Source organism: Macrobrachium rosenbergii, chromosome 55 (assembly GCF_040412425.1).
Source record: "Macrobrachium rosenbergii isolate ZJJX-2024 chromosome 55, ASM4041242v1, whole genome shotgun sequence".
In the NCBI taxonomy this organism is placed as follows: Eukaryota; Metazoa; Arthropoda; class Malacostraca; order Decapoda; family Palaemonidae; genus Macrobrachium; species Macrobrachium rosenbergii.
In genome coordinates this window covers 87199470-87219250 of record NC_089795.1, presented here as the reverse complement: position 1 = coordinate 87219250, position 19781 = coordinate 87199470, and the positions used below count along the sequence as shown (strand labels likewise).

Here is a 19781-nt window from a genome sequence, read left to right as displayed (position 1 = left end):
GCCAAAATTTCAACCTTCGGTCAACTTTAACTCGACCGAAATGGTCAAAATATGCAATTGTAAGCTAAAACTCTTACATTCTAGTAATATTCAATCGTTCAACTTCATTTTGCAATAAATTGGAAGTCTCTAGCACAATATTTCAATTTATGGTGAATTTTTAAAAAAATTTTCCTTACGTCTGCGCGGTAACTCGGCCGAACATCTCAGAAATTCTTTCGTCTCGTTGTCGTAATATTTGCACCGCTTTATATTAGTTGTTACATAAAGTTTTATATATGAAAATGTGCGCAATTTCATGTAAAATACAAAAAAAAAAATAGCTCATGGTTGTAGCTTTTGTTTTGAAATATTTCCATATAAATCACGATAAATAGAAAAAATTCGACTTTCGGTCAACTTTAACTCAACCGAAATGGTCGAAAACTGCAATTGTAAGTTAAAACACTTACAGTCTAGTAATATTCAATCAATTAGCTTCATTTTTCAACAAACGGGAAGTCTCTAGCACAATATTTCGATTTATGGTGAATTTTTTAAAAGAACATTTTTTTACGTCCGCGCGTTACGAATTCATGCATCATTTTGTGATAATATTTTCTCTGTGTTGCTTTGATCGTTTTAAAATTTGTTATATACCAAAATCATCGCAATTTAGTGTAAAATACAACTAAAAAAAATTAACTCATTAGCTTTAACCGTTTTGCTTACAGCGCGATTTGTATACAATTATATGAGTTTTTTTTTTCGTGGTCATATATTCCAATATTTATATATAATGATATTTTTTTTCATTTCTGATGGTTGCATACTAAACTTCAGGCAATGAAAAAAAAATGAGCCAAAAATGAACTCTTAATCTTAAAAACTAAGCGTGCTGTGATTTAAAAAAAAAAAACTTTTTTTCCGCTTCGGCGCTAACTCACCGAACGCTGCCGGCATATGGGAGACGTTTTTGTAAATAGGGCTTCGGCGTTAAAGGGTTAATACTCCAACTTCTAAAACTGACACTACAGGGCAGGTTCATACTTACTACATTTATCTACAAAATTCACTGATCTACCAGTAACAGCTAGATTTCAACCAGTGTTAAATAACATTCAAGAGTATTTACGAGAAAACGAAAAGATTAATGGATCAGTAGGGGAAAAGAGCAAACCAATCACCCAGCCATGCAGTGACTCTTGAGCAAAATTTCTCAGGCTTTGAAAACACACACTGTTTCTTAATCACTACAATGGTTACCTGTAACACTGTGCTGAATTTTCTGGAGGACTCTTCAAATTTCTTGTCATACTCATCCATTCTCGTGGTATACTCTAAGACCTGTTTATGCTGGTCTGCCAATTTGCCTTTACAGCTTTTTAATTCTCGCCTCATTGCAGGAAACTGTGCGTTGCGTCTGGAGAGACAAGATTCCGTTAAAAAGACAGCATATTCTACAAGCACATAATGACACTTACACTATGGTTGGACTTTTTCATGTCTCTAAGGCAAACCATGCAAGTTAGGAGAGTAAACTGATCGCAGCAACCCCATCAGTCATATGCTCACACTGTCTGACATGATCGCCAGACTCACTGACTTGTAAATAAAAGAGCTCTGATTTGTGATACTCGTGCCACTGGAGCTCAGCATCCAACTGCCTACCACCTTGATAAATTGGAGTCTGCCAGGCTGACAACAGATCCCTGGAATGCTCTATTGTTTACTTTCTTCACTACTATCTTTTGTCATTAAACATAAGAAGCATTAGAGATAATGTTGAAATATGAATACTTTCCACCTTACCAGGTTTCCCAGTTTCCAGTACTACTGTCAAGGAAATGAATGCCTGGAGAAGTAATGAAAAATCTTCTCTAATAAGCTGTGATACAAAATGAATGAAAAAGCCAATATCGAAAGAGAAATAGCACGTACTTACAGGGACATGCTGGCAATGTGATAAGGGTGATGGCAACTGAAACAAACAGGTGTAAAAAGGAAAAACATTCAGTGATGTGTAGCCCACGGATGTACTGTAATGTCCTATTAAATCAGAGCTACAGAGAAGAATGAGACTGGAGTACAGACTGGGCATGTGCAGAGGAACCTTTCCTCCATCAATTCTTCAAGTCAGCATAGCTGGGTCCATGTTACATGGAATATGGCAATTTATAAAAACTTTTGTTTTAAATACGTATAAATCTTTGAATCAACAACAACGACAAGTTTAACTTCACCTTATTATTACTTAGTACTCCAGGTTTTCTTGCACCTACATCTCTGCTATTAACTGGCCTTTCCAGACATTTTTTCATGACACTAAACATAGAATGAAGGGTTTCCTGTACACTCTTGTGTTCATAACCTCTTGGAGTAAACCCTTTCTGGGTTTCTAAGAGCACTGGTCCTTAGTATATAATATTCCAAGAGCTCTCCTGGCTCCATCCACACATTGCAATTCATCAGACATTCTGCAATTTGGACTCCCGATTAACAGTGATTTAAGCATATGGCTGATGGGGGTTATGAGCAAAGCTTTCATTGCATAAAAATTTCTCAAGCACTTCAGCCTTAACAATATTGTACATGCAATTCTTAGTGTGAATATTGTGCATGCAATTCTTAGTTTGCAATGACTCACCATCTCATTTACAGCAATTTTAACTACAAAGGTCACTGAAACGTTAACATAAAAGACTCTTCTGAAGACTATAGCAATTATTTAACAGACAATAAAGAAAACTAGAGGAATTCTGATAATGCACTTTTCAAAGACAATAAAGCTTACTTAAACATTTCTTATAAAGCTCTCATCTTGGATTCAATTATGTTATATCAAAAGCAGGGTGTGGTGGGGGTAAAAGATTTTTTTTTTTTCCTCTCTAACCTTCCATACACACTGTTTTTGCCAAACCTTTGTGAGTCAGCACTCAGGCCTATCCTCACCATGTCACTAAACCACAACGGAGCACCAACCTGCACCTTCTTTGACGAATACGTTTAATTCTTTTCCTTAACACCATGTTGGACCGTGGTAGAGCCTCATGCTCAGGCATCTTATCCTCTGGTTCTGATGACCGTCCACTGCCACTTGGTGATCTGACACTACACTCTTCTGCAAAAGCAAAAAATAAAATGTTAATTCTTGAGTGTTGAAAGGTTCTACTCTATATACAATTAAGGGATATTATATCATTCCTTCTTATCACCCTGGAATGTAAGACGAGCTTATTCAAATACAATGTAGGGTAAATGGAGGCAGAGAAAAATGTCATTAGATTAGTTTTGCCCAAATAGGTATGGCCCTCCCACTTTCAAATATATGAAGGTACACATTCAAATGGAGTCGTGCCAGTTTTTTTTACCTCTTCTGTCTCCATCCATTGTGACTCATGTCAACCAACAAACATCTAGGTCCCTATTTCACTGTTAGTGCTAACTGGAGCATATCACATTTTCAGGGAACAAACTCAATTCGTCCAACAGCTTTGGGTTTGGGGATAGAACTTTGGTAATTCAGTTTGTGAGCTGAACAAGAGATTATTACTGTTACAGATAAGGTTAAGGAGACCTGAGAGTCACATTTCTTGACTTTTATGGGCTTGCCCCATAGAATTCTTCTTCCATGGGGAGTGAGGACTTCTGCAATTTAACCCTTTAACGCCGAAGCCCTATTTACAAAAACGTCTCCCACATGCCGGCAGCGTTCGGTGAGTTAGCACCGAAGCGGAAAAAGTTTTTTCAAAAAATCACAGCACGCTTATTTTTAAGATTAAGAGTTCATTTTGGCTCATTTTTTTGTCATTGCCTGAAGTTTAGCATGCAACCATCAGAAATGAAAAAATATCATTATCATATATAAATATTGGAATATATGACAGTGAAAAAAAAACTCGTATATAATTGTATACAAATCGCGCTGTAAGCAAAACGGTTAAAGCTAATGAGTTAATTTTTTTTAGTTGTATTGTACACTAAATTGCGATGATTTTGGTATATAACAAATTTTAAAACGATCAAAGCAACACAGAGAAAATATTATCACAAAATGATGCATGAATTTGTAACGCCATGGACGTAAAAAATGTTCTTTTCAAAAATTCACCATAAATTGAAATATTGTGCTAGAGACTTCCCGTTTGTTGAAAAATGAAGCTAATTGATTGAATATTACTAGACTGTAAGTGTTTTAGCTTACAATTGCAGTTTTCGACCATTTCGGTCGAGTTAAAGTTGACAGAAAGTAGAATTTTTTCTATTTATCGTGATTTATATGGAAAAATTTCAAAACCGATAAAAGCTAAAACCATGAGTTATTTTTTGTTGTATTGTACATGAAATTGCACACATTTTCATATATAAAACTTTATGTAACGACTAATATAAAGCGGTGCAAATATTACGACAACGAGACGAAAGAATTTCTGAGATGTTCGGCCGAGTTACCGCACAGACGTAAGGAAAATGTTTTTTTTTAAAAATTCACCATAAATCGAAATATTGTGCTACAGACTTACAATTTATTGCAAAATGAAGTTAAACGATTGAATATCACTAGAATGTAAGAGTTTTAGCTTACAATTGCGTTTTCTTACCATTTCGGTCGAGTCAAAGTTGACCAAAGGTTGAAATTTTGGCAGTTATTGTGATTTATGTGAAAATATTTCAAAACTGATAAAAGCTACAACCATGAGCTATTTTCTATTGTATTCTACATGAAATTGCGCACATTTTCATATATAACAGTTTATGTAACGACTAATGTAAAACGATGCAAACATTACGACAACATGACAAAAGAATCTGAGATGTTCGCCGAAAGTTACTGCGCGAGAGCGTAAGGAAAAAGTTTTTTCAAAAATTCACCATAAATTGAAATATTGTGCTAGAGACTTCCAGTTTGTTGCAAAATGAAGGTACATGATTGAATATTACTAGAATGTAAGAGTTTTAGCTTATAATTGCGTTTTTTTACCATTTTGGTAGAGTTAAAGTTGAGTTGAAGGTTGAAATTTTGGCAGTTATTGTGATTTACATGAAAATATTTCAAAACTGATAAAAGCTACAACCATGAGTTATTTTCTTTTGTATTCTAAATGAAATTGCGCACATTTCCATATATAAAAATTTATGTAACGACTAATATAAAACAGTGCAAACATTACGACATCGTGACGAAAGAATTTCTGGAGCGGACATAAGGAAAAAGTTTTTTTCAAAAATTCACCATAAATCAAAATATTGTGCTAGAGACTTCCAATTGGTTGCAAAATGAAGTTAAATGATTGAATATTACTAGATCGTAAGAGTTTTAGCTTAAAATTGCATTTTTTGACCATTTCGGTCGAGTCAAAGTTGACTGAAGGTTGAAATTTTGGCAGTTATCGTGGTTTATATGAAAATATTTCCAAACTGATAAAAGCTACAACCATGGGTTGTATTTTGCTGTATTGTACATGAAATTGCGCACATTTTCATATATAAAACTTTATGTACCGGCTAATATAGAACAGTGCAAAAATTACAACAAAATGACGAAAGAATTTATGAAATTTTTGGCCGAGTTACCGCCCGTGCGTAAGAAAAAAGTTTTTTTAAAAAATTCACCATACATCGAAATATTGTGCTAGAGACTTCCAATTTGTTGCAAAATGAAGGTACATGATTGAATATTACTAGAATGTAAGAGTTTTAGCTTACAATTGCGTTTTTCGATCATTTCAGTCGAGTCAAAGTTGACCGAAGGTTGAAATTTTTTGTAGTCGACGTATGATACGTCCAATAGGCGTTTAAGGGTTAAGATAATGAAATAAAGTAGGAATAAACCCAGGGGAACAAGGAAGTTGTAAAAGGAGGAAAGAAATGCAACTGGACAGGGGATGCCAAACACAATCTTTAGAACAATCTAAAGTACGCCATAAAATGTACACTGTAATGGATAACCCACCACAAGATGAATGACAATGATTCGCTGATCACTATTTTAGTGCATCACATTTTTCTCGTCTCTGATGCTCATGCAGACAATTATCAATGTAAAATTTTCCCTAAGGACAATGATCTAAAAATGAAAAATGTTTAAAAAAAAACTGATAAGCCATTCCACTTTCCATTCAACAAAAAACCTGCATTTTTTAAGGGGCAAAAAATCCTTATCACTAAACACATATTAACACCTATTGCAATATCAATAGTAGTTACAAATTCAAATTATGTAAATGCCATAAAACTTAACTATGAAAGGCATATTTTGTAAATTTCTAGTTTGAGTATAAAAGAATCAGAAGATTTTCAATTAAGGGTCAAAAGGATACAACTCTTGTTGTCTGAACTTAGGTGAATGAAACAAAACATACTGTGATTATTACAAACAGAATCACCAATATTTCTGAAAATTCCCTCATTACGAGAGCAGAAAACATGAAAAAGACAATGTGCCTATATAAACATGTGACACCTAAAATTTAATTGGTACATTTGTCCAAGGGCTTCAATCTAAAAATGATCTTTTCTCTTTTAGTAAAGAGAAACACGTAGTTACCTGAGAATCTTGACGTAACACCTACGAACTTTGAATCAAAAAATGTAATTTTAGGAAGGCGAGGTTCAATGTGCTCCTGGAAGTACTCCATGGCCATTGTAGAAAGGTCAAAAAGTTCACCTGTGACGATATATTCTTGATCAAGATTGGGAGTGCTCTTAATGTAGGCCAGTATACGATATACTTCATCCAGGATCTGCCAAAATCAATACACCATGAATATCGCGACCGTCTTTCCTTGATATGAATACTATATACTTAAAACTAAAGAACACTATATACTCAAAACTTGGGATTCTACATTTATCTTTACAACCTGGAACACAACACTTCAATAGTTCTATACAATGTACCACCATTAGCAATGGGATACACAACTATGAATTTTAGCCAAAAATGGCCAGGACCAGTCAAACTTGGAAACTTTTCTCATACTTACATCCCCAGCAAAGAAACAGCAATGCTTCCGCACTGTGTGTTTGCCGATGGATATCTGCAACAGCAACAACCTCGAGTGGAGTGACTTAACTATGTCAGACTCCCTAGCCAAGGGATGAGTGCGACGTGCACTTAATCTCCTTGGCATCTGGCCCTTTATAGTCTGGAGACGTATTAACATCTGGGTTTGCAGTCGCTGAAATGTGGTGTTTAAAATGCTCGACCCTATCTGGTCAAATCTCTTGCAGGCCTGAAAATGCCAAGACAGAATGTGAATAACCGTGCCGTGAAGAATGTTCCCTGTAAATATTTATTTCTTTAAAGATTACACCTGGAATCTAGTGATCAATAATAAATAACTTGAGTTTCAGCTAAACAGGAGCCAAACACCATGACCAAGTATGAAATGGAAGATACTGAAAGTGTTCATACAAAAATAATTGTTCACTATACGCTGCAATAACATGGTTCAAAACTAAATTCATTACCTCTTTCTCAGCTAAAATTTGAGACATATGAATGGAAATGTTAACTGCCTGCAACTGCCTCCCCTTAGCATATTACATTTAGTACTGTACTAGCATGCATAAAGTGCAGCAAGTACTGGCCAAGACATTTACATTAAATGATGACTGACAAGGGTAACCATTACTGAAATCTTTTGGAGCTGAAGTAAATCAGTCAGGTTTTATATTTATGTAGTCACGAACAAAAACTTGCTAAAACCAGTGATTGTTTCAGGATGAGAAGTATGAAAAAAGCAATGGTATAAATGACCTAATACTATTTTAGCAAGCATGTCACTAAAAATAATTACTGTAAGTGTTTCCTTTAATTTTCTTATTTACCACAGATTCACTGGAACTGTAATCATAATACAGAAGGCAAAATCTTTTCAATATAACACTACTTTTCTATACACACCCATCAATCTCATTGTGGCTTAGTTTGTAACCTTGCATGTCCACAAACATCTTTTTTTGTTTCCCAAACAGAATAAGTGATCATTCATACACGAGTCATTAGTACACATTGGTAGGAACCAATAACCTCCTCAAAACAAGAATATGGGCCTAGGAGGCTTAGGATCAACATACATTTACTTGGTCTGTATGAAAAAACTAGTTTTGTTGAGAAAACTTGAGTTTGTTTCAGTTTCTATCATCCCAAAGTTGTAATCAAGAGGGAAGGTTTATAAACTGAGTCCCATATTATTGCAAGTGTTCTGCTTTGGTTAATGACCTAAATTAATACAACCCCATCCAATTATGCACATCTCTTATGAACAAATTAGCAAACACAGTTGGACAAAACCAGGTACTTGCATTCAAACTTTTTACAATCTCAAACTATATCTAAAGGCTAGTGAAATTGAGAGAGTTGTGATTTCATGAACTGTAACTTTGGCCCTTGTACATTCCTTCTGACACATCTCTGTAGGTTCAAAGGGTTGTCTCGGCCAAAAGAAAGCCTTGTTCTTATTGGGCCTGTTTCTTTCGCTAACCTGCAAACATGAACACCAAGGCATTGTCCTCTTCTTGTAAATATGAACAGCCCTCACAACACAATGCAGGCCTTCCTTGTTGCTGATGAAAAGGCAGACGGCTAAAGGTGTGGTAGTGCAGTCTTGACTGCTGCAGAATCAGGAACAAGTGGCAGACCTAAAAAGGGCCAACGCTGCCTGAAAGAGCATGCAGCTTGCTAACTCACCTCAAAGTATAAACCAACTAAACCCCAGCCTTCACTGTTAGATCTAGGAGAGAAGACACCTGAAGAGGTTTATTTGGTAGCTTGGCAAGGTTTACCCATCCACATAAAGCTGCTTTAGGAACATTAAACATGGAGGTAATGTGCAATTACTACAAGAAGAGCAAAGTCAACCCGATCAAGTATCTTTCATGGCAACAATCACACAAACATCTCCAACTTTAAAAATTAAGACTACCTGAGATATCTCTTCTACAATTTTAGACTTCCGAGTATGTCTGCCAACAAGCAAGGCATATCTACATACCATTCTTACTGTGACCCTTTGGTTACAATCAACTACCAATACCATCCTCGTGCCACTGGGGATCTTCCATTGGCCAAACTCTACCTGATGAGGCACAATGGGGAAAAGGCATAAACACTGAGACTGTCTCAGAAATGCTGCTGTGCATCCTACTGCTACACTGATGGATCCAGCTGCTCTAAGCAATGAAATGGGTCTGTTGTTTGGACTCATGGCCAAAGTACAGACAGCAATGTCTCCCAGGGAACCTTGTAGACTGGTCAGTTCAGCAAGAACATCTCATGACACTACCTTCCTGGAACATGCAGAAACATCAACTGTAAGGCAACAAAGATAGACTGATCTTACGACATTCTGATTTCTTTAAGAGCACAACAGCCATCAAACTGTTCAGCATTATGATGATACTCCATTCAAACAGAGGGACAAATGCTTGCAGGCATATGAAGACAGCCTTCAATTCACAAGAGTTGATAGGCCGTCTCCTGTCAGCTGCTAACCAAATCCCTGTCACCTGTTGGTAGGGAGCATGGTGAATACTCAAAACAAAATATATGCAAAGCAAGAAAAAGACAAATCACTTAGAATTCTAAAAAAATTCACAACAGATATTAATTATTGGCCCTGAGAAACATCACTGATATCTAAAGAGGCATTTAATACAATTACAAGACAAGGAGTGAAAAGCCCCTGTCAACATTAGGGTTACAAATATGTAAAGTAATACTATTAATTACAACAGCAAAACAAACAAATATAAAGTGTAAAAAAACCTTAACCAGTGCTTTGAACACAACAAAAGAAAGAGAACAAGATGAAACCTACTCTCAACACTTAAAACAAAACTATTATGAACAAATCAGTGATACCAACAATGGTGAAGAAAACAGGTAATAGGTGCCACTTACGATCAAAATCAGTGATCACTGGAAAACAATTAGAAATGAAAACTTGTAATGGAAAATTTTCAAAACAGCACAGAAAAGCTGGAAAGCTATTCTCAGAGAATTGTGTTCTGCACTGCTGACACATGAAATACAAATAGAGTACAGGAATTGGTTTCTACCAACATGTCCAGATGGCATATGCATGACTAATGACTCTTCTGTTTGTTAAGACTAGAGACATTGTGTCCGGGACACTTGAGTTTGCGATGTGGTCATGTGATTGGCGTTATGATGAAACCACCACCCTCCATTGGCCAAAACCTAAGCATGATTATGACAAAACATTAAAACCAAGATATCTGCTTCGTAAGACAATAATAATCATGACAACATTAAAGGCAAGATATCTCTGCTTCATATGAAAATCTGGAAATACATTACAATTTTGTCACATGTACATACCATACCTACACGATACACAAATGGCTACCATGACGTTCCTGTAACACTTTACTTTATCAGCTTTACACTACAAGCTACATCCATATAAGTAAATAAAAAGTTTCAGTAAATATTGTCAAAATATCCATAGTACTGTACATTGTGTGTGTGACAGTCTGGATATTCTGCTTGTGTAATAACAGCTGTACTGTTGTGCCTTTCAAGATTGATGGAATTCTCACACACATACACAATGACATGGCTCGAGTTTATTAAATGAAAACTCATAAAATTTCAGGAGGATTATCTTTCGGGAAATGTGATACAACCTTACAGCTTGGAATTTAAATGGTATATATATCATTTAAATTCACTACAAGAGAAATTACTTTTAACCTACCACAGAAACTTAAACCATTAGAATAAAAGACTAGTACTATCAAGCCATAGCTTTGTTCTGACGTTCAGAGAATGCCGAACCTCTAAAAGTGACCTATGCAATAATCACTTTAAGATAATACGTTTACTCCACAGTTCTATATATTGTGATACTTACTTGGTCAGAAAATATAACTTAAAAAATATCTACTTTGTACAGGTTCAAGGGAGTCTTTCTCCTTACTAACAAAATTTGAGTAACAAAATAAACAATCCTAAACCTATTTCAAATGGTCAACTTTGGGAAGGATTTTTCCCATATCAGTGGTGAATTATAGGAGGGTAAAATTAGAGAAGCTGAACAATCTTGTTGGAAGTGATCCAGGTGAATGGATGAAAAGTACGAGAAATCAATACAGCTAGGGCCATGGAGCACAAAAATAAACTGTCAATATTACCTATAGCAAGCAACACAAGACACATGGTGAAACCACTTGCAAGGTTAAAATTTGTCACCTCCCGATTGTTTAATTTTATCAGCTTAAATAATTTACAGTATGGTGTACCAGTAATGTCATTGATTTCCATTGTTCCGGGCAACAAATACATGGTTATCTTTTCTTGCCTCTACTTGTACATGGAGAAGCTGCGACATTTTGCTTAACCCTTAAACGCCTACTGGACGTATCATACATCGACTAAAATTGTCTGTTGGGTGTCAAGTGGACATACCGTATGTCGACTACAAAAAATTTCAACCTTCGGTCAACTTTGACTCGACCGAAATGGTCGAAAAACGCAACTGTAAGCTAAAACTCTTATATTCTAGTAATATTCAATCATGTACCTTCATTTTGCAACAAATTGGAAGTCTCTAGCACAATATTTTGATTTATGGTGAATTTTTGAAAAAAACTTTTTCCTTACGCCACAAGGTAACTCGCCGAAAATTTTCAGAAATTCTTTCGTCATTTTGTCGTAATTTTTGCACTGTTTTATATTAGCCGTTACATAAAGTTTTATATATGAAAATGTGTGCAATTTCATGTAAAATACAGCAAAATACAACCAATGGTTGTAGCTTTCATCAGTTTGGAAATATTTTCATATAAACCAAGATAACTGCCAAAATTTCAACCTTTGGTCAACTTTGACTCGACGAAATGGTCAAAAACGCAATTGTAAGCTAAAACTCTTACATTCTGGTAATATTCAATCATTTACCTTCATTTTGCAACAAATTGGAAGTCTCTAGCACAATATTTCGATTTATGGTGAGGAGGAGGAGGAAAAAAAAAAAAAAAAAAAAAAACGTCCGTCCGCCAGAAATTCTTTCATCACGTTGTCATAATGTTTGCACCGTTTTATATTAGTCGTTACATAAAGTTTTATATATGGAAATGTGTGCAATTTCATGTAGAATACAACAGAAAATAACTCATGGTTGTAGCTTTATCAGTTTTGAAATATTTTCACATAAATCACAATAACTGCCAAAATTTCAACCTTCGGTCAACTTTAACTTGACCGAAATGGTCAAAAAATGCAATTATAAGCTAAAACTCTTACATTCTAGGAATATTCAATCATGTACCTTCATTTTGCAACAAACTGGAAGTCTCTAGCACAATATTTCGAATTATGGTGAATTTCTGGAAAAAAAAAAAAAAAAAAAACAACTCGGCCGAACATCTCAGAAATTCTTTCGTCACATTGTCGTAATGTTTGCATCGTTTTACATTAGTTGTTACATAAACTTTTATATATGAAAATGTGCGCAATTTCATGTAGAATACAACAGAAAATAGCTTAAGGTTGTAGCTTTTATCAGTTTTGAAATATTTTCATATAAATCACGATAAATAGAAAAAATTCGACTTTGTCAACTTTAACTCGACCGAAATGGTCGAAAACTGCAATTGTAAGCTAAAACACTTACAGTTTAGTAATATTCAATCAATTAGTTTAATTTTTCAACAAACGGGAAGTCTCTCGCACAATATTTCGATTTATGGTGAAAAAAAAAAAAAAAAAAAAAAAAAAAATTTTTACGCCCACACATTACTTAATTCATGCATCATTTTGTGATAATATTTTTCTGTGTTGCTTTGATCGTTTTACAATTTGTTATATACCAAAATCATCGCAATTTAGTGTACAATACAAAGAAAAACAAAATAACCCGTTAGCTTTAACCGTTTTGCTCACAGTGCGATTTGTATAAAATTATATATGAAAAAATTTTTTTTGTGCTGTCATATATTTCAATATTTATATATGATAATGATATTTTTTTTTCATTTCTGATGGTTGCATACTAAACTTCAGGCAATGACAAAAAAGGGAGCCAAAAATGAACTCTTAAATCTTAAAAACTAAGCGTGCTGTGATTTTTTGAAAAAAACTTTTTTCCGCTTCGGTACTAACTCCCGAACGCCGCCGGCATACGGGAGACGTTTTTGTAAATAGAGGCTCGGCGTTTAAGGGTTAATGGGTTTAGCTTTGGTAAAACATCTCTAGAGGGAAGGTTACATATATAATTTGAAATTTACCAAGGGTTTGCGCTGTTCTTTGTAAAAAAAAAAAAAAACCTTATCCAAAAATTATTTGGGTTAAAAAATTCAGGCCTATGATCTCCCTAGATCTAAGCTGCCTACACTTTATCCATTTTTGTTCTGATTTTCAAAAGCGAATCTTAAAACAGTAAGTTCCAAAGTGCTGTCAAGTCTAGGTGCCTGCAGTCTCTCCTTAACATACTCAATTACTCTACTACAATACCAATTTACCATACATATCCTTTCTAGAATACTCAACCTGATTTGTCAACTATCAAAATAAATTATGTCTGTTCGTCAAATCATTTATAGGACAATAAAAGTTAGAATGAAGTGGGCTGGAACATTCTTGTACACTTAGGGATTTATTAATGTAAAAAGTGGTATTCTGTCTTGGCATTAAAGCTACAGATATAATACAGTAGCTACCATCCAAACGTATGTTCCATATTGTAAAATATAGACATGAAACAAGAGCAATTACCAATCTTATCTCCCCAATTTTCTTGTAGGGAAGATATGAAAATATTTTTTCAATAATTTCATTGGGCAGATCAAGGATGTGCAACTGAAGACCAACATCCTGAGGGGAGGTTGGAGATGACAGTGACGATTTCAATCCCAGGAGTACCTGTGAAGAGAATGATAACATTCAGAGGATTTATCTTGACAAGATGTAGAGCATTAAACAAAAAACAACTTTTGTCTTGGACTTAATGTGAAATATTTGGAAGGGAAATGTAAGTAAATTGACATAACTCTTTGCATTACATACAAATTAGCAAGGCATCAATCATTGGGACTTGTGGTTGCCTACAAAAGTAATAATGTTTTGCATACACATTAAACATAGGTGACACCTTAACCAGGTAAATTCCTATTTTCTCTTAACAGCTACTGCTACTAAAGCAGACTGAAATCCTGTGGTTCAAACTGAACCACAAATAAAAAAAACAAGTAATGAGAGATCATGATGGAAAGAACTCCTCTTAAAGACAAGAGCATTAAACATGGGAAATAAATAAAGACGGTAAGATAATCATTAACTCACTGAAGAACACCGAGCAACATGGGCATTAATAAAAGACATCCACGTACGAATATACAGTAATATAAATGAAATTGATGTAGATATGAAACACATCACAGACCAAACCTTAGGAAGAAAGTGATAGCAATGTGCACATTATTCCAGTCATTTATAAAATATGTCTATTAAGTGTTCTCGAAGTCATCACTATCACATGAACAATTTTGCCTGGACCCCCTTAATGGGTTAGAGAGAGATGTACAATGGGTTTCCTTCACTTTCTTTACTATATGTTTTGTTACCGCAAAATCTTTCTCCCATACACCCATTAATCACAAATTGCCTTATTTCTATGGCTGGTGAAATCCCAATCTCACTTGACTTAAATCACTCAAGGTCCAAAAGATTTCTACTGTGTATACATTCTCCTGTCTGGTGCTTCCTATTTAATCAATGAATTTTTATTAAAAAAATCATTGTGAATCAGAAAAACAATTTGTTTCACAAAACCCCTTCAATCATAATCATGCTTCATCAGCATCATATGTGGGATGAAAGCTTCATAGAAAACTCCAAAACATTAGCAGTAGGACAACTGATTCTATAGACTCAAAAATGAGAAACTAATCAAAGGTTAAGAGAGCGAAAGCTGCTCTCTGAGAAGTCACTCAATCACACATAATCGCTGCTTCTCCATAAACCTCTGTCACAACCCATACTCAGGAAGCACACCCTCAAATGAAATAATCTTCAAGCACTCCTACAACTATCTCTGGCAGGATCATGGGCCCTGGAATGGCTATGGTGTCTACTACAAAGGGCTACATGCGTGGCACGACTTAAGTAATAACCACTTGTCTCCCTATTTTGCAGCTCAGAGAGAGACAGAGAGAGAGCGAGGAATAAAAAGAGGACCTAAAACAACTTTAAAATAGTTATGTGAGGGGTAAAGAGGCAAACTTCATTTCAACTGCTACCAAAGGAAGTGCGCGAGACGTAATCAATAACATGAATCACATGACGCAGGCAACAGGATGCCCTGCACTTGCTCCGCCAGCAGTAATGATGCTTAGACACCTGATGGACCAGCAGATGTTGGGGAAGGATCAAACTTCTGTGCTACATGAATCTTGCCAAGTGAAGGATTGATTAGTGACCACAACTGGGACTGAATCAAAGACGTAACATTTTGATGAAGGTGTACAAGGAAAGCACTGTCCACAGAACTGTCTTATCCTGGCATCATGTGAGGCAAGACAGCCACAAATGACCTGAATGCAAGCAGCGGCAACACCAAGGTGGGAGGGGTTAAATGAAGGCACAGGATGCAAATTAATTATTATAGCTAGCTTGATCAAGATGTCTTGTCCTGTGGTAAGGAAGAAGGGAAAGATAATGTGTCATGCACCAATGGGAGAGTATATGTAGCTCCAAGCAGAAGGAATGAAAGCATGAAAATACAGGCTTGCAGCATACTGGTTACAACCTGGGGAGGGAGCACTTCTCTGCCAAACTGAGTGGTCCCTTTAGCAGTCATAAAGTGAAGAGATGAATCTTTCAACAAATGATATTGCCTGTGGTGGTGGTTTGGAAAAGCCATCAAAAGCCCGAATGGATTGTGGATATACTACGCCCTGAGAGACTAACCTTGGCAAGCCTCTCTATACCAACTGCGGGTAACATCGGTGGGCTTAGAATGACGGAGAGAGAGATGGATCAAGATCCAAGACAGACATGAATGAGTTACAAATTTGCCAAGGAAGAACCTAGCAAGTTAAGAGGCATATTGATGCACTGAGGGTAAGAAAACCTAACTAAACAAAGCTGGACATGGAAAACCAACTTGAAGAAGGCTTAACCCTTTTGAGATTTTGGAGGATCAAAACTCATCTCTTGGGACTCACAAAGACGCACTTACTTTCTGTGACATCCTGCTGGTTTTGGTGTTGATTTGAATAATTATTTTTTGTAGCACATGTAAATTGGGAATACATCATTTTATACATTCTCCTCTTCATAGCACCAACCATTCAAGTAGTTATAGATTGTAAACATGGTTAAAACATGTAATAGTCATATCAATTACAATTACAAAATAATCTGAATACATGCTATCCTCTGTTTACTAGGCCTTGTGCACTTACAAGATGAAGAAATTGCAGCTGCATTTACAATGCATGTTGTAATGTGCTTGTGCATTTATCTAATCTTCTACTATACAGAATGCCTATTAGTATTATTATCAAAGCATTACTGTACTGTACAGTCACTGCATTCATTAGGTACATAATATATACATGACATCAAGTGTTATGTGTTTGTTACAAACTATACAATTATAAAGACAAACTATCACAAAAAGATGCCCACGTTTCATTAGTTTGACTCAAAACACAAATTTCATTGTGGTTAATTTCTGGTTAATGTGTATACTATATTAAAACAAAATATGGTTTTCAATAATTTGCAACTAAAGTTTTAGTTATAAAGGAATTGTGTCACCACCCAGCAAATTAAAAAGCTATCATGAAACCCCACATGCCAAAATCCAAGTAAAAAAGACAATGCACATTTCTGCTTCTTTAAAAGATAAGAAAATATTCATACCTTGTCTGTAGGTAGAAAATGTTCACAATTCACGGCAGAAAGATAAGAGAACTCTCGTTCGAACATCATTCACTCCAATAAAGAGCAACATCAAATGCTGCAGTGCCCTGAGTATGTGGACATTTTGTGCACGCCATGAAGACATTCCCCAAAAAGTATGCTTAATATATATAATATAAAATGATACCACGCTGTCCATGACACGAGCTGCATGTTAATTACTAACAACGGTTCTCACTTACATCAACTTGATACAAGAGTAATACATACTTGCTGAATTCGTTTCTGTGATGAATGGCCAACTGACGTTGAAGGGGATGTTGGATCGCTGTAACTATGATCACTGAGTGGACGCACCTCACCAAAGTGCGGCAGACGTGTCAAAACCATTATACCAAACAATCCCTGAAAGAATGGGTAATGAACTAACAAATTCCCAAAATTCATACAGAGCTATAGCTTATACTGTACTAATGTACTGTAGTAGGACTTAATGAGATTTAAATTTGATCTCTACTCGAGTGCTCCAATTTCCAAGTTTTCTCTAATGTAGGATTCATCAAGACTAATTTTCATCCACCTGATAACCTGATAGTGGTGATGGTCATTACGAGAATTCTTTTACTCATACTTTTTCATTACTCAACCTGACTGTGTATTTATCTCTCCAATTCCCAAAACCTTGCTTTCAAGAGGCAGGTCTACCATGTCTTTCTGGAATGAATCGACATTTTCAAATCTATTCTACACGTCATCAAGACAATGACAGATTGAAGGCATTTAGGTGCTAATCATGTAATGTTCTCTAGAAAAAATACATCATTAGAGCCAGTAATATAGCAAAGCAATCAGCCCTTTTCATTCTATCTTAATTTATGATTAACAAATATAAAAAAATTCCATGTAAAATTCTGCGTCAAATGTATATGAAGCATCAAGTAAGCCATCATTAACAACGCCAGAAACACCTGAAGTATTTCTCCTCAATTCCTACTTATTACAAACCTGGGCATGTTACCAAAATCAATACTGTATGATGAATTCCTTCCATTACCTAGAGATGATAAAAAAAAACAAGTTTTCAAAATATGCTCGCTAAGATACTGTACACCTTTTCTATATACTCAAGAAATAATACTGATTACTTTTACAAGTTCATTATTCTCCACAGGACTCCACGTATGCTATAGGTGTAAAAAAAATTAGTAATACTGTATATCTGATTAAAATAAGCTTTTAAAATTTTACTCCACATCAGCTACTTTAAGATGGTACATTACTGAGAACTGAAGCACACCATTCACAAAATCATAAAGAAAAAGTTTTACGATCATTCAGAAAAAAAACTTCGTACGTGGAGGCTCATCAGGAATGAAAAAGAACAGTGTAAGCCTACACAATACACCCAAGTATCTCCTCGAAAGGTACAGTTTTAATACACTTCCCCTTTTTATTAATGGGGCTGCTCTACATATATCGACATCATAAATAGACAACTCGGATACAGTAATATGCTCGCCTCTACCCAAGTTCGAAAATTCAGCAAGTAACCATACTTAAAACAATTCGTCTAACAATGCTTCCTTAATGCTAGAGCAGAAAATTGCAAAGCTGTTATTGTACAAGTATGTCACTGCATTAATTTTTTAAATAAAAAAATATGTACCACATGTCACCAGGGGTTGATGACAAGATGGGCATAAATACTGTCTTGTTAAGTGTTTTTACGTGCACTCTAAGTGCACAACTAGTCGTGATTACTAGAGGATATACCTTGCCCACTGGACTCAAAACTAACACCTTAAAATTCCCTTTATGTACTCTATTTTTAGTGGAAAAGCAAATCGTATAGGCTATTAAACATCCATCTCCTAAGGGGGGGGGAGGGTAATGACAAGGTTTTAATCTCACAAAATACACAACAAATACTTGAAAAAATTAACTTACACTGTATTTTTTAAGCTCCTTCAGGTATTAGTGGCTTCATCCTCCCACATGAGATTTTAAACTTTTCTGCTACCTCCTTTTACAAGTCAAAGAGTACTTTTAACTATCTTTTCTACTAAATGGGAAAAATACTGTAAAAGCAAAACAAAAGTACAGCAGAGTTAGAGATGAGATATCTCAAAACTGCAAATGCATACTTCTGTTCCCAAAACTGTAAGAATAGAGAGCTGTCCCTTTACATTCACAAAGGATAGGGATTTCAGCTCTCACCAATTTGAAAAATCACAATTTTTGGTCTCCAAAAGTGCAGCATTTGACCAGCTCCTCATAAGCCAGGCTACTGGCTACTAGTGTTGTCAATGATGGTGCCATTACTTAAGGTGTTAGAAGTAGCATATCTGGTGTACTGTAGCAATATATCACAGTTTTTTCTCCCAACTAAATACAGTTAAATCTATAAATAGCAAGGCATAGAGTACAACCAACATATTTCAACCCGAGTCACTTTTGTACTGTACTGATAAATTTATTACATTTTTTAAAACCTAGGTCATCTTGTCTCATTTATGTTTTGCTCAACTGCGCCTGGTAGTGTCAATGATTTATGCATATAACTTTTTATGATAGGCAGTACAGGAAGTCCCCGGCTATCGGTGGGAGTTCCGTTCCCAACGGTGTGACGATAACTGAAAATCACTGATAACTGAAAAGCAATAATAGCGCCAATCCCTGGTTACTGACACCGCTAATAAGTGGGGATCGGTGCTGATAACTGGAGATCGGTGCCAAAAATCCAGTTATCGTCGTCGTAAACCTGCATCGCCGATAACCGGGGACTGCCTGTGTACAGTATATCAAAACTAATTTGCACCTAAAATATACACTTATGACTTCCTAAACATTTCTAGCCTTCTTTATATTTTTATATTTTCCTGTCACCTACTGGTTTAAACATAGC

The 19781-nt window shown here is 35.5% G+C and overlaps 1 protein-coding gene across 5 annotated transcripts in view; it reads right to left on the bottom strand.

The window, feature by feature from the left end:
* Positions 1-19781, bottom strand: part of LOC136835604 (uncharacterized) — an 89474-nt gene that overhangs the window by 52437 nt on the left and 17256 nt on the right. For 4 of the 5 annotated variants that reach the window (XM_067099338.1, XM_067099341.1, XM_067099337.1 and 1 more), the window contains exons 2-7: positions 17147-17281; positions 13724-13870; positions 6966-7214; positions 6527-6722; positions 2962-3100; positions 1246-1402 (exon numbers count right to left, since the gene is read on the bottom strand). In XM_067099338.1, the coding sequence (XP_066955439.1) occupies positions 1246-1402; positions 2962-3100; positions 6527-6722; positions 6966-7214; positions 13724-13870; positions 17147-17266 (1008 nt within the window). In that variant the 5' untranslated portion in view covers positions 17267-17281. The remainder of the gene's footprint in view (positions 1-1245; positions 1403-2961; positions 3101-6526; positions 6723-6965; positions 7215-13723; positions 13871-17146; positions 17282-19781) is intronic. The other variant, XM_067099339.1, reaches the window with a different exon arrangement.